At 34.5% G+C, this 17,091-nt stretch overlaps 1 protein-coding gene across 8 annotated transcripts in view; it reads right to left on the bottom strand.

The window, feature by feature from the left end:
* The window catches only part of DIP2C (disco interacting protein 2 homolog C), a 578,672-nt gene that overhangs the window by 195,576 nt on the left and 366,005 nt on the right, over window positions 1–17,091 (bottom strand). For 7 of the 8 annotated variants that reach the window (XM_074267253.1, XM_074267254.1, XM_074267258.1 and 4 more), the window contains 3 exons: window positions 16,098–16,232; window positions 12,240–12,359; window positions 10,068–10,265 (listed from right to left, as the gene is read on the bottom strand). In XM_074267253.1, coding sequence (XP_074123354.1) covers window positions 10,068–10,265; window positions 12,240–12,359; window positions 16,098–16,232 — 453 coding nt within the window. The remainder of the gene's footprint in view (window positions 1–10,067; window positions 10,266–12,239; window positions 12,360–16,097; window positions 16,233–17,091) is intronic. The other variant, XM_074267256.1, reaches the window with a different exon arrangement.

The following is a 17,091-nucleotide window of genomic DNA, read 5'->3' as shown; positions in this document are numbered from 1 at the left end:
CTGCTCCAGTTAACTACTTACAAATAATTTATTATCTGCATTACTTGTACTGAATGAAGAATTTTTATAGATTGTTTCTCTTGCTTTGTAAAAACTATTTTGGGAAATAAAAAATATTTCTTATGAATGAAAAAGTCAATTGAGTTTTAACATATATTCTGTTGCTATTTTATACTATGGAAAATTATTTCATTCAAAAATAGCACATATATATATATGTATTTAAACTGACAGAATACAGTACCTTACATTGTTCAGAAATGAGTTCTCATGGTACTCCTGCTTTTCATTAAAAGCACAGAGATCATGGGTACTGGGAGAGTCCAATTCTATCAACAATTATTTAATAAGCATGAAACAACAGGCATTGTGCTAAACTCTGGGGATACAAAGAAAAGCAAAAACAACTTCTACCATCAAGGAGCACACATTTAAATGGGGGAGAAAACATGTAAATAAATAGGTACATAAATATTTACAGAGTAGATGGAAAGTAATCTATAACAGGAAGGCACTAGGTAAGAGAAAGGGAGAACTGGGAAAGTCATCCTGTAGAAATTGGGTGTTGAGCTGAGACTTAAAGGATGCAAGGGAAAGATAAAGATGAGGGGGCAAAATATTTCAGACTTGGTCAACAGATAGTGACAACACAGACAAGTATAAAAATGGGAGATGGGGCAGTGTAGTTGAAGAAATGGATTAATTTAGGCAGGAACATAAGGCCACCGTGGATAAAGGGACATTTCTTGATAAAACCTAATCAATGTAAAGCTAGTGCCAGAAACCAGGTCTCTTAGCACTCAAACTGACAAATTTCCCTACATTATCTCATTACAAACTCTATTGTTACTGAAAAATGAACATTTCTCATTAAAGAATGTCCAGTCCCTGTGATTTAGGCAACAGAAATTAAACAGCACAAATATAAACTCTAAACTGTTTTCCCTCCTCCATGTTTCTCAAAACTGATTCACAATACTTTCAAAATGGTTGGCAAAATCATTCAAATCAATGTAAAAAGCTAAATTGGGATACCTATTCAGACACTGACATATCTGCCAATCTAATAATGAAATATTGATATATGATGCAAATATGCAGATTAACCCAGTAAGGTTACATCTTTCTAGATAAATCTCTTATCAACCCCTATTTAAATCATGAAAATACATATCAAGGCAAACATCCATCAAATTTATGAAAGAATATCAAAATACTTAATAATAAATCCATTATCAGCTGAATACACAATCAGAAAGAAACAAATCAGAGTTGGTAAGGCTACATGCTTTTTAAGTAAATTAAAACTTTAATGAGTAAAATTAATATTAGATAAAGTTCCTCTGTTTTTTTGTTTTAATTTACATGATTATGGTCACTGTGAAAAAAGATCCTAGTTCTGCTTAATTCACTTCACATTAATACATGCAAGTCTTAAATAGGCTTCTTTTGAATATATCATTCATTCCTCTGAATCATCAGCAGTAATTAAGTCTGAAAAGTCTTAAAAAGTTTTCTCTCATATCTGTTATATATATTGTGAACTAGACCAAACCAGACTATAATCTGTGGATATCTAGAGCCAAACAGAGCAGGTTAGAGACAAGAGAGTCAGGAATCAAACAAAAGTTTAATTTCAAAGTGAAGGAAAAGGCTTGCAAGCAAAGACTTGCCAGAGCCCCATCTTTAGTGATTTAATGTGGCTAAATCTCAGTACTTATACCAATGGCTATACAGTGAACCCTGACAATGAGGGGTAACAGCAACAATGTGACAAATTTCATTCTTGGCAGGGCTTAATGATAGAACATATAGCAGGTGTATACACACACACACACACACACACACACACACACACACACACACACACAAGTTCTGGAATTTTGCTATGGCTGATTTTACCAAAGGGCAAACATAAAGGATGGCTTTTATGCCAAGTTCAGAGAATAGCATTCTTTCTGGGCTTAGCTCTAGAAAATAGGGTGTCTCTTAGCATGCTGATCATACCATTAACAAAGAATACCTATGTTTTAAATTGCAAATCAATAAACTGCTGCCTTGATAACTTTTTTAAAAAAAGAAATTAATGTTAGAGGCAATATAAACATTTAGATATTTGTTAGATATCAGACACAAAGCCTTATCTCTATTTTAATTAAGGAAAGCACCATCAAATTTTGTTACAAGTGAGCAGTTATGAAGACTTACAGGAAGAGTAATATGAAGTACAATTTAATCGATCCTGTCCTTAGATTGCTGAAACAGATACTTGGGGGCAGTGGTGAAGAGAACAAACAAAATAAAGTTGGCAGATCTCAGCTGAGTTGCAAACATAAAAGAAAATCAGATTTGCAAGGATGAATGTTGAAAACAATGTATTTTGAAAATAAAAACTATTATTAAAAAGAAAAAAGAAAATTAGAACACTTACAGAAGAATAAGGTGAAGAAAAGAAAATATATTTCAACTGTGAGAAAATCTTAACCAAAGATGTTAAGCAAGAATCTAAGGTAGGGGAGGAAATAAGTAAAACAAACAATGCCAGGAGGACTCAGCAAAAATGAAAAGCAAATTAGGTATGGGTGTGGGAAGAGAAGAAAAAGAAAATGGTCATCTATTAGGTGAATCAGTAGATAGAATACTGGGTCTAGAATCAGGAAGATTGATCTTCCTGAATTTAAATCTGACCACAGACATTTATTAGCTATGTGACCCTGGGCAAATCACTTAACTCTGTTTGCCTCAGTTTCCTTATCTGTCAAATGAATTGGAGAAGGAAATGGCAAGCCACTCCTTACCAAACATCTTACCAAAAAAAACACCAACTAAAATCCCAGAGAATTGAACATAACTGTAAAGATGGGGCTTTTGTATGAGACCTTTGTTATTATCTACCAGCTCAGTAGTGAGTTCCAAAAAAGTATTTTATCAACAACTCTTAGGTAAATTCCTGCTGTGTGTCTAGGCCTATGTATTGTGACACTATGGGAAACTTAGGAGAAAATGAAAGACAAGATTCTCTCTGTGGGGGAGCTTATGATCTGGCGACATATACAGAGTTCCCATACAGCAATCAGATTCCTTCACAATAGTCTTCCCTAGCTATTCAGAAACAACAGATCCTCATTCTCTAAACTCTTATTAAAGTTTTTTATTAACAATGATGATTATGAAAATAATAGTCATTATTATGATTGGTACTTATATAGAATTTTAAGATTTATGAAATGTTTTATATATATATATTACCCCCATTTAATCCTCACCAAAACCATAAGTTAAGTCCCATGGGTATTAATATCTACATTTTGTAAAGAAGCTAAGGTTACAACAAAAAGAGCTGCTAAAAACATATATATTGAACATATAGGTCTTTTTTTCTTTCTTTGATTTTCATCCATGTTTCAGGGATTCCTCTTCCCCTTTTTTTTACTTGAAAGGGAGAAAGTGAAGGGGAGAAAAAAAATGAATGCTTCATTCTGGACATTCCTACCTCCTCAATTTCTCATGCCGGAAGTATTCTACACTCCTAATTCTCTCCCTTTAATCTGCTGCCATGGTTTTCTCTACCATGCTCCTGCACAAGTACCTTTGTATTTCTTCCTTCCCCTTTTCAATTTCCTTTTATGCATTATCTTTCCCCCAAGAAAATGTAAACTCCTCAAAAGCAGGGACCATCTTTTGTTGTTGTTGTTGTTGTTGTTGTTGTTTTTAATTGTTTTGCCAGGCATGGTGTTATGGTATTTGACACAAAGTAATCTTTTTTTATTTGACTTATTAAATGAAAATTTTTAAAAAAGGAAAATGCCAAGTGTGTGTGTGTGTGTGTGTGTGTGTGTGTGTGTGTGTGTGAGATACAGAGACAGAGACAGAGAAACTAAGCCTCAGAAACGTTTTGACAGAACTAAGATTACTCAATTCAAATGAATATAGCCTATACCTTTTACCTTGATGCTTAACTGTATCCTTTCCAGTTTAATCTTCTCAATTAAACCTGCAGCTTCCCAAGAACAGAGATTGTGAGCTGAAGAAATAAGGGGGAGGTAACTAGCCATAAATACTTGAATGAATCAGCCAGACTATATTCTGTCTTGTATTGTTTCCCTAAACATGATGATGTTGTTCCTGCCAAACTCTGTTCTTGTGCTTCCCTTTTAAGATTTCTTGTTTTCCATGGGTTGTCCCCCCATACTTAAAAGTCTCCTCCTCTAACTCTACCTCTGGCAGCTTTTCTTTCTTCAAAGTTCAAAGAAGAGCCACATCCTTTCTAGTCACCTCTTCCTTCATTTCTTCCCATTCAGAAACCCTTTCTTCCAGTATGTTAAACCTCTCACAAAAATGCATTTGTCTTATCCATTTTTTTCCCCTGAGCTAGGAGATCCTTGAGGGCAGGGTGTTTCCATTTTCTCTCTTCAAATACCCGGCACACATTAGAATAGAATTTATTAGAATAGGCTGTGGATTAGATCTAATAATTATTAATTAAATTCAATGGCTATGATTCTGAATCTATAATAAGTCAGTAAGTAGGACAACAGCTTTCAGTTGTCAATAAATCATTAGGCTAAGAACATAAGCATCAGCATTCACTGAATGATTGCTGAGTAACACACACAACAATATGAATCTCTTTTAATCATACCATCATGCTGCATAATGAATATGGCAATGAGGTCAGTAGTTATTCTTGATTCTTTAACATTTTTTGATGAGCAAAGAACCATAACTAGGAACAGAAGTTATCAGCTGTTAGGTTCCAGTTAGATGTGGTCAGCTGCACTTTCACATTGATATAAAGCAATCTGATATACCCAAAGAAATTATGTCATCAGCTAATTAATGGGCTCACATTCACTTTAGGCTTATTAATGATAGTTATATTTCCTTGATATAAACCTGGTTTCTGAACAGAGAAGCTATGTTTTTGTCTAACATAGGCAGGAAGGGCTACTTAGTGACTAGATGTTACATGGGCTCAATGCTTCTCTGGAAGGATGGGCACAGTTCATATTCCATACATTTCTTCCATGTACAATTCCTTTTGTTTAGTATGTTTGAATCAACAAACCAATTAATAGATAAAAATAAAATAGGCATTTCATATAAACAGTTAATGTTTTCAAATAAGCAACAACTGATAAACAAGTTCAGTATGGTAGAAAACCCTGCCCTTAATGGAGAAGAAATGTTCGATATTATATACCCCATGAAAGTCCAGTATGCTCTTTTTTCCCCTTGTAAAACTCACTAACAAGATAGGGACATGATTCATGACTCAGTATTATGGTACTCAGGAAAGGATAGAATAAGAATATTGGCTCTATAGAGGAATCTAATATTAACTGGTAGATTATATCTACACCTAAGATTATTATCTTTATCATTGATATGTAAGCCCAGAAGGCCTGAAGTGGGATCCTGGGTAGGAAGGATAGGACTTGGAAGAATCATCACAGAGGGTAGAACTTGAAATGGAAAATAAGAATATCCTAAAAAGGTACTTTTTCCAGGTAGTAACAATATTTGATCAATCACAGTCATAGATTTAGAGAATAGGGCAAGTAGTCTCAATCGTAAGAACTGTGAAGGATTCTGAGGTCACAGGGCATCCAGGGTGGAGAAAGATCAGATGAAAATCTGAGGCCATGAAGAAGAAAAGCCAATTTCACAATACTGATAATACCACTGGAACGAGGAAAGTTCTCAAAGTTAAAAGGATGTTAATGTTCAGGATCAAACACCTGGCTTTCTAAGAAAAGACAAATGAAGTGGAAGTCTTAAGGAAGCATGATTTGTTTTTTTTTTTTTTTTTTTTTAATCTCAAATACCAAGAGAAGTCATATGAATCTTATCAAAGTCATGGAGTATAAAGGGCTCAGCTGAGGATATTTTAGAAATGGGAGTCACCAGTCCAGGTCAGAAGCTCAATGTGGGTTGGGGAAGGGAACTCAAGAAAAGATATGATTTCTATAACATTACCAAATATTTATCAGCTAAAGATCATAAATTTGCTATAAACTAGATGAATGATATGAAAATGTAGAAGAGTAGAGGATAAATTAGAAAAAGAAAAGAGAAACTGAGAAAGGGTCAAATCTTGATTCCTATAAATGTGCAAGGAAAATCAGGATTAAATGCCAACTAACAGATTTTGTTACTCTTTACTTAAGATATTTTCCAATTAGTCCTTCTCATTACATTTCATAAAATCATAATCTTTTGAGGTAAAAAGGACCATAGAACTTCATTAATTCAACACTGCGCACTTATTTTACAGATAATGAAATTAAGGTATGATGACTTGTTCAAAGTCAGAAAAGCAGTAAGTTACAGAGCTAGCACTGAAAATCAGATTTTATGACTTTAAGTGTATTTATCTTTCCATTATACAATAGAGTGTAAAGTCTTGAGTCAGAAAACCTTGAAATCCTGCCTTGGACACATTAATTGTATGGCATCAGGTCAATCACTTCACCTTTGATTGCCTCAAGATGCTCACATATAAAATTATTTTAATAATAGCACCTTACTTCTCAGAGTTATTGTGAAAATCAAATAATAACTGTAAAGCTGTTAGTAAACCACAAAGTGCTACATAAATACTGACTATTATTATTATTCAATTCTGCTTTTCCCTCTGCTATAAAATCTGAAATTTGAATTATACTAAAAGTTGTGTGCTATTTATAAAGAACAAGAGACAAATCCTATTTCCTCTCTGGAGGTAGCAGCTGTATGAAAATGATATTTTGCCTATAACCTAACCCTGTGATTTGTTGTTAAAGAAACAAGAAGAATAGCATCAGGAGAGGTCATGAGGATGACCAAGTTTGTGAACCTGAGGCCATACCACACACATGCAGCAATAATGACCAAATATATTCAACAGAAAGACACAGTTTAAGTGATGACCTAACAGACTTACTTAGCTTTTCTGGGTTAAGGGCTAAAGGAAAAATCTAACAATTTGTTTTCAGCATGAAAAGTTTAATTTGACCACACTTCCTTTACCTCTCCCTCTTGTCTCATTTCACTTTCCTGCCCCACCTTGCTTTCTTTATTCGCTTCATTCCCAGGGGTATTTTTCTAAGTTCATAATAATTGGCATTTGTAAAGTGCTTTCTATAAATTTTCTGATGTGGTATTCAAGACAACCTTGTGAATTAGGTATTATTAGACACATTATAATTGAAGAAGTTGTGCCTGAAAGAGATTAAATGACTTGTGATTAAATGACTGTGGTATTTCATTCAAATTGATACCATTTGCAGTTTTCTTGGTAAAGATATTGGGGTAGTTTGTCATTGCCTTCTCCAGTTCATTTCACAGATGAGGAAACTGAGACAAACTGGGTTAAGTGATGTGTCCAGGGGTCACATAGCTAGTAAGAATCTGAGGCTGGATTTGAATTTATAATGGATGAGTTCCTGATTACAGGAGTAGTGATCTATCCACTGAGCACCTATATGCCTATCTGAAGTCTGAATTTAAATCCAGGACTTCTATACACCATGCTATGTTATTTCTATGTGTTACAGATCATATAAATAGGAAAAACTAAAAATATAAGATTTTTTTCCTCTTCTGCCTCAAAAATCCCATTAAAATTCACTTCCTCCATTTGTTTCCCTGTCAATTTCTTTACTTGCATTGTATGAATTTTTCATCATTCTATAGACCACTAAATATACATGGTTTACTTTTTCCCATGTGTTCAGATTCTTGGCCTAAAATTTGTTAGTGCTTAAAGAATATGGCTCAAGGCTAATCACTTCATTCAGTTCCTGGCATACTATATAGGCAGTCAAATATTAATGAAAAGAACAACAAATTCAAGTGTTTCAAGCGCATGGTCTGGCTAAGCTCAGTCCCATGACTCACTACCACAAGGTTAAATTCAGAAAAAAGCAATGTGCTTTCAGGTCTCTTTTCAATGTGATCTGATATTGTCAGTTTTGGCCCACCCAACAACGACTGACCATCTAACTTCAAATCAGCTATGTTTTTGATGGAAGTCTTTCAAGAGAGAAAAAAGTATTTAATTCTAAACTGACCCAAAGAAACTGTTAAAATTCACAAAAACTTCTCAAATAAATTCCAGTAACAAAATATTGTATACTGTCCTCATTCATGAAACTGGAATGTGATATGTAATGAATTTTTTTCCACTCATTAATCAAGGGCTTAATACAAAAAAGGAGCTCCCTTATCACCAAAAATGTGTGTCAGGAGGCAAAGAGAACTTGTCTGGCATTGAAACCATTGTATTGTCTCTGTTTTCATGTTAAAGGAAGTCAAGGAGCATTGTGAGTAGAGTCATACTGATCTCTAGGTAGGAGTTGTTAATTATACATTAGGCAAAAAACTCTCACCTTATTAGAATTTCTAATCTGCAATTAACATGAAATAACTGACCTCTTGACATTTCTATTAAATGATACCTGTAGCAACTTCTACTACCTATGACTATGAGAGCATTACTTCGTTCATAAATAGCCAAAGATGTTATTTCTTATTCACTATAAAACAAGGCTACTTTCCAAAATACTAGATTGGATTTTCTTTCCCATCTTTGAAAAATGACTATCACAAGTCAAAAGCAATTGTTGTTGCTTGTTTTCTTTTTTTTTTTTCAAACAACCCTCCTAAGTGGACAAAGGAAAGTAATGGGATGACTTTCAGAATGCAATATTCATTTATTTCTTTAATAAATGTTTAATGAATATATACTATATAAAAAGTACTATCTTCTGTGGAGTAGTCAAACATGAGTAAGACACAATCATCCTCAAAGATATTAGGATATAAGAGAGATGAACTAATCAGATGTAATTTATTAAAATTCAAGATAGTATGAGAGAAATTCCCCAAGAATGTTAGAAAGTACTAAAGAAGATCAGAGATAGTCAAGATCATGTTAGCTAATGAGTTGTTAAGGAGACCTGATTAGAAGAAACTGCATTTGAGAAACATCTTGAAGGACGATTAGAACTTCAACAATGGGATCTACAATATTTTAAGAGGGCATTTTAAGCAGAAGGAATAGCATAAAAAAGACTAATAGTCAGAGAAGATGCAGACATGTTTGCAGGAACAACTATATAAGGCAATAATATAAGAAATAGCTAGAAAGACAAGTTAGAATAAAAAAGCAGAGGGCCTTGAATTTTAGTCCAAGAGTTTTTTTCAAAAAGGAAAGACTTATCTTGTAAGAGATCAGAATGGAGAAGGTGTGGAGGGAGATAGATAAATTAATAAAGGATTTATCAAGAGAGTTCCAGCCTAAAGCAAGGAAGAGCTGACCAAGGAATGGACCAATGTGAGAGAATGCTAGATTCAAATACCAATTGGATGTAATAGGTGAGAGAGAGAGAGAAGTGTTAAAGAAGATTCCAAGGCAATTGGTTTGGAAGCATGGTGATGCCATTAAAAAACAATAACAACAATAATAACTGTGAAACCAGGATGAGCTATTTTAAGTGGAGCAAAATGATGATTTTATTTCTGAACATGTTGAGTTCGTGGCAACAAAAAAGTCTTTCAGATACATATATCCACAAAACAGAAATCCATGTTTGGGGAGAATTCAACTAAATTGTTTTTCAGACTGTTCCTGACCTCATTTGAGGTTTTCTGGGCAAAGTTACTGAAGCAGTTGCCATGTCTTTCTCCAGCTCATTTGACAAATGAGGAAATAAGATAAGCAAGGCTAAGTAACCTGCTCAGAGTCACACACCAGTAAGTGTCTGTAGCTGGATTAGAAATCAAGATGTCATGAATCTTCCTGACTCCAGGTCCAGCACTCTTATCTATTGAGCAAGTCTAAAGCTAAACAACTCTGTATCCTGAGGGTCTGAGTCAACTGTCCTCAATGGGGATAGCTTAAGCCATTAAACTTGCACCTAGAAGGAATGTAGAGGCAAAAGAAGGCCAATGACAGAACCCTGAGAGAATATCTATTTATAGTGAAGAGGAAAGGAAAAGGAAGGTAAGACAGAAAAAGGTCTACGTAGATAGAAGAACCAGTATAATGAAATATGGTAAAAAAAAAATGTGGAATTACTTACCATAAGTAAGAATGTACAGTGGTTTTCCATTTGTGTCCATAGTGGTTAGGCAAGGGGCCTTTGGTGAAATGGTTCCCCATCGTTGTAATGCAGCTTCTAATGATGGTGGCCAATTTGTTACCACACCCAACTGTTCCCCACGCATTGCCAACATCTGTGCTCCTTCTGGCTTTGGTTGATTTGGATCTGGTTGTTGAACTTTATGTGAATTACAAAAGCAGAATTAGTCTCACATAAATATCACTTTCATACCTGTAAAATTCAGTCTTCTTTTCAAAGCATCATAGAATTTTTTTTAAAGGAAAGATTAAACTCAGGTGGAAGGAGCTAGGTATGCAGATTTCTCAGAAGGCAGAATTTTCATAGGTGAAAATTCTCTCTCTCTCTCTCTCACTCTCTCTCTCTCTCTCTCTCTCTCTCTCTCTCTCTCTCACACACACACACACACACACACACACACACACACACACACACACCCCAAACACAATAGGTCAAAACATTTTGCTGACTGACAAGAGGCAATTTTTAAAAATGTATCTTTTTTTTATCTAAGAGTCAAAACTTTTATGGTCATAGTATTAAATCTGTAAGCAAAATAGCCATTCCCCAAGTGACAAATGGTTTAAGGATATGATCAGACAGTTCTCCAGGGAAGAAATCAAGGCTATCTCTAGCCATATGAAAAATACTTGACAATTCTGAGATTCTATCTCAAGTCTAACAGAATAGCAGAAATGAAAAAAAAAAAAAAAGGAAAATGACAAATGTTGGAAGGACTGTGGGAAAATATGCATATTGATGCATTGTTAATAGACCTATAAATGTATACAATTATCCTGGAAAACAATTTGGAAAAATACTCATAGTAAGTAGTTGAAATACTTTGGCTAAGCTATACTATTGTATAGCTTAAACTCAACAGTTGGTCAAAGAAAAAGGGAGAGAGTCCAAAAAAGAATTTAAGTACAAAAACATCTATAGCAACTCTTTCTATAGTGGCAAAAACCTGGAAAATAAGATGATTCTCACCAATTGAGGAATGGCTAAATTGTGGTATGTAGTATGATGAAATGAATACTTTTGTGCTACAAGATGAGAAAAATGGATGATTTCAAAAAGACAGGGAAAAGCTTGTATGAACTGATAACAGAGGGAAATAAAAAGAATTAAAAGGCCCATTTTATATTAGAATAGCAATGATATTTAGAAGGAAGAAGATCATCAGCCTAGGAAACTTACTTTAGATTTTTTTAAAAAGTCTTTTTTAGCGCTCGTTATTGCTAAAGAACATTTTCACCCTAAATCAATCAGATAAACATTTCTATTTGTAACTACTAAAGGAGTAGGGGGAAGTGCAAGCGAAACCTATATCCTTAAGTAAAGCTCTAACATAAGCTAAACAATAAAATGCCTTTAGTCCAATTATTTGCATTAGGAAGATAGAGGCAGGAGACAACTTTTTCTATCCTTATAAAATCTTTTATGTCTTATAAATTGTTCAAGAACTATTTGTCAACAGAACAAGATAATACTCATTTTTACCATATCACAACTGATATTTAATACTCACAGCTACATAAACATGGATTTCATCTTTAAGATCAAGTTTATTTCAATAAGAGATTTCCTTTTCTACATGAACCTAACACTTCTGATTCTTATCCATTTTTTTAAGGAAAACCAAAGCATCCGCTCTTTTGATGCCAGGTACTCACATTTTTACACTGGGACAAGAAAAGGGGAAAAATGGTAGCATCGTGTTTCACTCTGGAAATATATACTCACACTTACACTGAGAAACATTTTTTCCTGTGAGTTAGGTTGTCCCATAATTCACACCCCTTCTGAAATACTCCAGTACTCTCAAAGGAGCTCTGGCTCAGATGATAAAATCACAATCTGCTGAAGGTGATGCACCAAATAATCAATTTGGGATTACAATCCTGAGTCACCAAGCATCTGGCTCATTGCTCAAGTTGATCATTAGGGACCTTCATTTTATCTGAGCTTTCTTTGCTAAACTCTAGTCATCTCAGGAAATGAGATAGTCTTCTTTTCAAGATAATAGCTCTGGCAGAAACAACATTATTACAGTTCATAGCATTTAACAACATCCAAAAAGCCAAAGAATAAAAATAAAAAGCTTTTTTTTTCTTTTCTTTTTTTTTTTACCTTCTAACAATTCCTCAAAATCATCTACAAAGAATTCTCGTAACGGAGGTCGTTTGGGCCGTTTGAGGGTATTGACCAGCTGTTGAATCTTTGCTGACACTCGGCTGCTCACAGGTACTCCTGGAGAATAGGGACCATGGGAGAGATGAGATGGCTTCCAGGCAACTCAGGATTTAAACAAGGAAACATGGTAATAATTGGCAATGAAACAACAGCTTGATGTTTTAGATCTGGGGTTGTTTAGAAAATAGAAATAAAAAAGCCCAAATAGGCTGACATCCTACCCTGAACCAAGATACTGAGGGAACAGATTTCAGAGTTAAGCATTTTTGGTTGAACAAATGTATATCCAAACAGAAAAAGAATAAAGGTAATGACTCTATTATGTGTTCTTTTTATATGGATTATATGGGATAATATTCTGTGATCAAATTATTTTAGTTTCTAATGATGACCTTGACCCAATTCCCAATCCAACATTTGCAGTATGAGAGACAACATGGCAGAGGAGACAAGAGGCCTTGAAGTCAGGAAGACTAACCTCTGCCAAGGTGGACCATATTACCTTGAGTAAGTCAGTTAACTCTCTAAAACTACAAGTAATAAGGAAGGTGTTATCCTATATTAGTACAAAGAGTTCTCTTATCCAGTAGAGTTTTCTTTATCCATGTCATCACAATTCAAGACCCAATCATTTAACATATATCGTGAGACTTTGTTGTGTTTTGCACTAAAGAAAAATGTTGCCCACTGGAAAAAGCACAAATCATGGCATCAGACAAAATAAAGAGTTTTAGTCTTTGGACCCGGATCCATTTACTCAAGATGTGGGAAATTGTAGGCAAATTATTTATCCCCTGGAGTTTTAGCTTGCTCCTCTATAAAATGTAGATGCTAATACCTATAGTTTCTGCCTTACAGCATTGTTGTGTGAATCAAACAAAATGAATTGTGTAACCTACTTTTTAAAGATTTATATAAGCATAAGCTACTGAAATGTAACACTGTCATTCCCATTGTATTCTGTTTATGATTTATACAAGATGGTAGAACACATAGTCATCTAACATGCACTCTTCAAACAAGACTTTAAACAATCACTGTTAAAGTTTCATTTTTTGCTTCTAGGATGATTCAAAATAATTCAAAATATTATCCATAGATGAATAGAAGAGGCAAATAGTGGGATTTTCCAAGTATCTTTCTTTAAGGAAAAAATGCATTCCTTGTGGAATTTTATTATACTTATGCCTTGATATGTATATCTAGATACATACACAAATATATATAGTGCCTTTCAAGATAGAAAGTTTCAACAAACAAGAACTGTCCCTAAATCTCCTTTAAATATGAGGGCTATGTCCCTAAACAATAGCAAGCAATAATGGGGAAACTGTAACTAATGACTCATGGGTCATGCCACAAGACTCTTCATGAGTGAATCACTGAGAAAATGAACTCAGAAAACTCTGAGTAATACTAATAATAACAGTAAAAATCAGCTGAATAAATAATACATTTACAGAGGAATTAAAACAAAATTTTAAAAATGAAAACAATAAGAGACACTAACAGATTTAGAACTACATATAAGGGACTTTATGGTATAAGAAATAAAATATAAAATAAGAAATTACTTAGAACAAAGGACTCAAACTTTTTTTTTATTTGTTGTGGACCCCTTTGGCAATCTTTTGAAAATGATCAATCGTTAGGATAATGTTTTTAAATGTGTGTCTATGGGTAAGGAAAGCACAAAGAAAACTAATTATATTGAAAGATGATTATCCAAAAGAACATCCTACACAGCAACAACAAGATTATGTGATGATCAACCGTGATGGACTTGGCTCTTTTCAACAATGAGATAATTCAGACCAATTCCAATAAACTTATGATGGACAGATTCAGCTACATCCAGAGAGAGTAGTATAGGGACAGATTATGGATCACAACATAGTATTTTCACCTTTTTTGTTGTTGTTTGCTTGTTTTTTCTCTTGTGCAGCTTGATAAATGTGGAAATATGTTTAGAAGAATTGCACATATTTAACCTATATTGGATTACTTACTGTCTAGGAGAAGGAGGGAGAAAAATATGGAACACAAGGTTTTGCAAGGGTGAATGTTAAAAACTATCTTTGCATGTATTTTGAAAAATAAAAAAACTATCATAAAAATAAAATAAAAAAGAAATATGAAAAAATGTTTAAGTTCATGGCTCACTGCTGATCTAGTCAAAACCTTTTCAGAAAATCAAATTGGCTTGTCCAAGGCCATGCGACTCATGAAGGAGAGCCAAGATCTGAACTCAGTTTCTTCAAATCCAAAATCAGTGCTATTATTGAACCAGGTTTCCTTATCAACATGTAGTATAGTTTCACAGATATTAATACACACATACCCATTAATTAGGTAACTATTTTTAACCCAATTCAGGTGATACTTGTCTTCCTACTAAGATGTTTCTATTCAATAATGAATTATTGCAATGTACTTAACCAATTTGGCACAGAAATATTTAAACAATGAATTTATGCCAATTTTTTTCTTTATAATTTTAATTTTACAGCCTTTTTGGCATGCTTAGCTCCCATAGAAAAACATGTCATTGGTCACAACAGGGACTGATGTTTATTCATCCATCTGTTTAATCACAAAAAAAATTCACCATGCCATGTAATAAATTCTCTTAAAAGACAGAAGAGCCCAATGCCATTGGTTCCCTTCATTACTCTCTGATATCACTATTAGCAGCTTAAAATTCATGCCTTTGGTTCCCACATTTAGTGGGGTTATTTTCAATCCTGTCACCTGCAAAAGAAAATATAACTCAAGTAGTCCCAAATTTGATAAATTTATACTCCTATTTTTTCCAAATACTTAATTACTTTCCCAATTTGTTTTCCCAAATACTTTATCATTTTATTCTTATGTTACCCCAAGAGTTATTCTCTACATCTTACCAAGAAGGGAAATAAGAATTGGGTAGCTTAAGTAACTTGTAAAAAGGTAACTAGTTTTAAAAAGCAGAAAGGATTAGAATGATTAATATTAGTTAATTTCTCACCACACTACATAGGCCTTAGGTCAGTGTGTTGAAAAAAGTCTAAATTTTGTCCAAATTTTATGTGACATTCATGTTGGAAATTAAATCCTTTCTTTATTAATTGTACCCAAGTGTAATCTGAAAGGGCCAGAGTTTGAGGAAGTGGAAGAATAAACTCAAGCATTTGATCCATATGATGCTGGGGCCCGAATACTCTCTACTGCATACTATTCTCAATTATAAAAGGCCCCTCACCTAACAACATCCCAAGAACAAAGTTGTGTAAATGCTGCAGCACTTAAGTAGTCTTTTCTTTCACCACAAGATTTTTGTGGCATACTTTTCTCTCTTTCTGAACCTGAAATACCTTCTTTTCAAGTGCCCTTCTACTCTTGTTTTCCACTTAACTTCACCATAACGTTTCTGGTTGTCATCTTAGTCCATGTGTTCTAATCTCTGCCTCTATCCTGGTTACACATCTGGGAAAACATCAATGTCTTCGGAGTGTTCTTCTATTCATAATGAAATTTGCTCAAATTCCACCCCACCCCCTCAAGAAATCATATCTCATTGATGAACACTTCTTGGAGCTTGTCATTTGCTTTCCATATGCCACCTTATTGGAGGGATTCAAAAAGATCCTGCAAACTGGGCTGTGGATGCATTTCTGAGTGAAATACGGCCAGAAGAAACAAGGAACAGATGTCTATAGCACACAAATTATGGGAGTGGAAAGATGGGCTAATGCAAATCAGAACTCAAAAGGAGAGGAAGAAAAAGAGAAAAGGGGACAAGGCTACAAGACATACCATCCCCAGTCTCCATGAGTTCAGCATTTCCATACTTTGGTGCTGTTCGTGATGATGTCGATCCTTGAGGTCTTTCAACTTGTATTGAGTGTTCTGAGGTGTAAGTGGTAACATCGGGAGGTGCGGAATGATTTTCTGTGAAAAAAAATAATGAATTATTAGGGTTTTTTTTTAATGATCTTGGTTAATGAAGTTATTTAGATCACCAAGTAAGGACCACATCCTGAGAAAAGAAGCTGCTGTTATTATTCAGAAATATACAGGTATCTTTTCTTTTGCTTTTGAACAGGTCAGACGAGCATTATCCTAGACCAAAGATGATATAAGACTTTTCAACACAGAAAGTTGTTGGTACAATAGGAAAGGAGCTACAAGGAGATACCTAAAGAGAACAGAGCTAAAAAGAAGTTAGGAACACCAACAGGGGTTAGACCTGTTATTTCACTGATATACGGAGCTCCTGGTGAGAAAACTCCCTCTACAAATGTAAGTTAGTGCCTTCTCTGTAACTCAAAGTCTTATAAGATTGTCTAGAACAGGGCTTCTAAAACTCTGTCGACTCACAACCCCTTTTCTCTCAAGAAATTTTTACATGATCCTGAGTATATAGGTATATAAAATAGATATACATATCAAATACTTGTTGATAAATCATAATTTTGTGACTCCTGCATTGTTACAATTCTCTACATTGGTGGCAGACTATAATTTAAGAAGCTAGGCTCTAGAACAGTGGTCCTCAAACTTTTTAAATAGGGGGCCACTTCACTATCCCTCAGACTGTTGGAGTACCTCACACTCTATCTCCGCCACCTCAGGCCAGTGCTGGAAGTGTACATTGCTAATGTGAGTTTAGGTTGAACGTCACTTCTGGTCTGATTTTGCCATTAACCCGGCAGGCCGCATACACATCCTCAGCAGGCCTCATCTGGCCCGTGGGCCGTAGATTGAGGACCCCTGCTCTAGAACATGGGAAGTTAAGTGGCTGACCAAG

This window comes from Sminthopsis crassicaudata, chromosome 5 (genome assembly GCF_048593235.1).
Source record: "Sminthopsis crassicaudata isolate SCR6 chromosome 5, ASM4859323v1, whole genome shotgun sequence".
NCBI classification, from domain to species: Eukaryota; Metazoa; Chordata; class Mammalia; order Dasyuromorphia; family Dasyuridae; genus Sminthopsis; species Sminthopsis crassicaudata.
The sequence above is the reverse complement of the archived record's forward strand: the minus strand, read 5'-3'. Positions and strand labels throughout refer to the sequence as shown.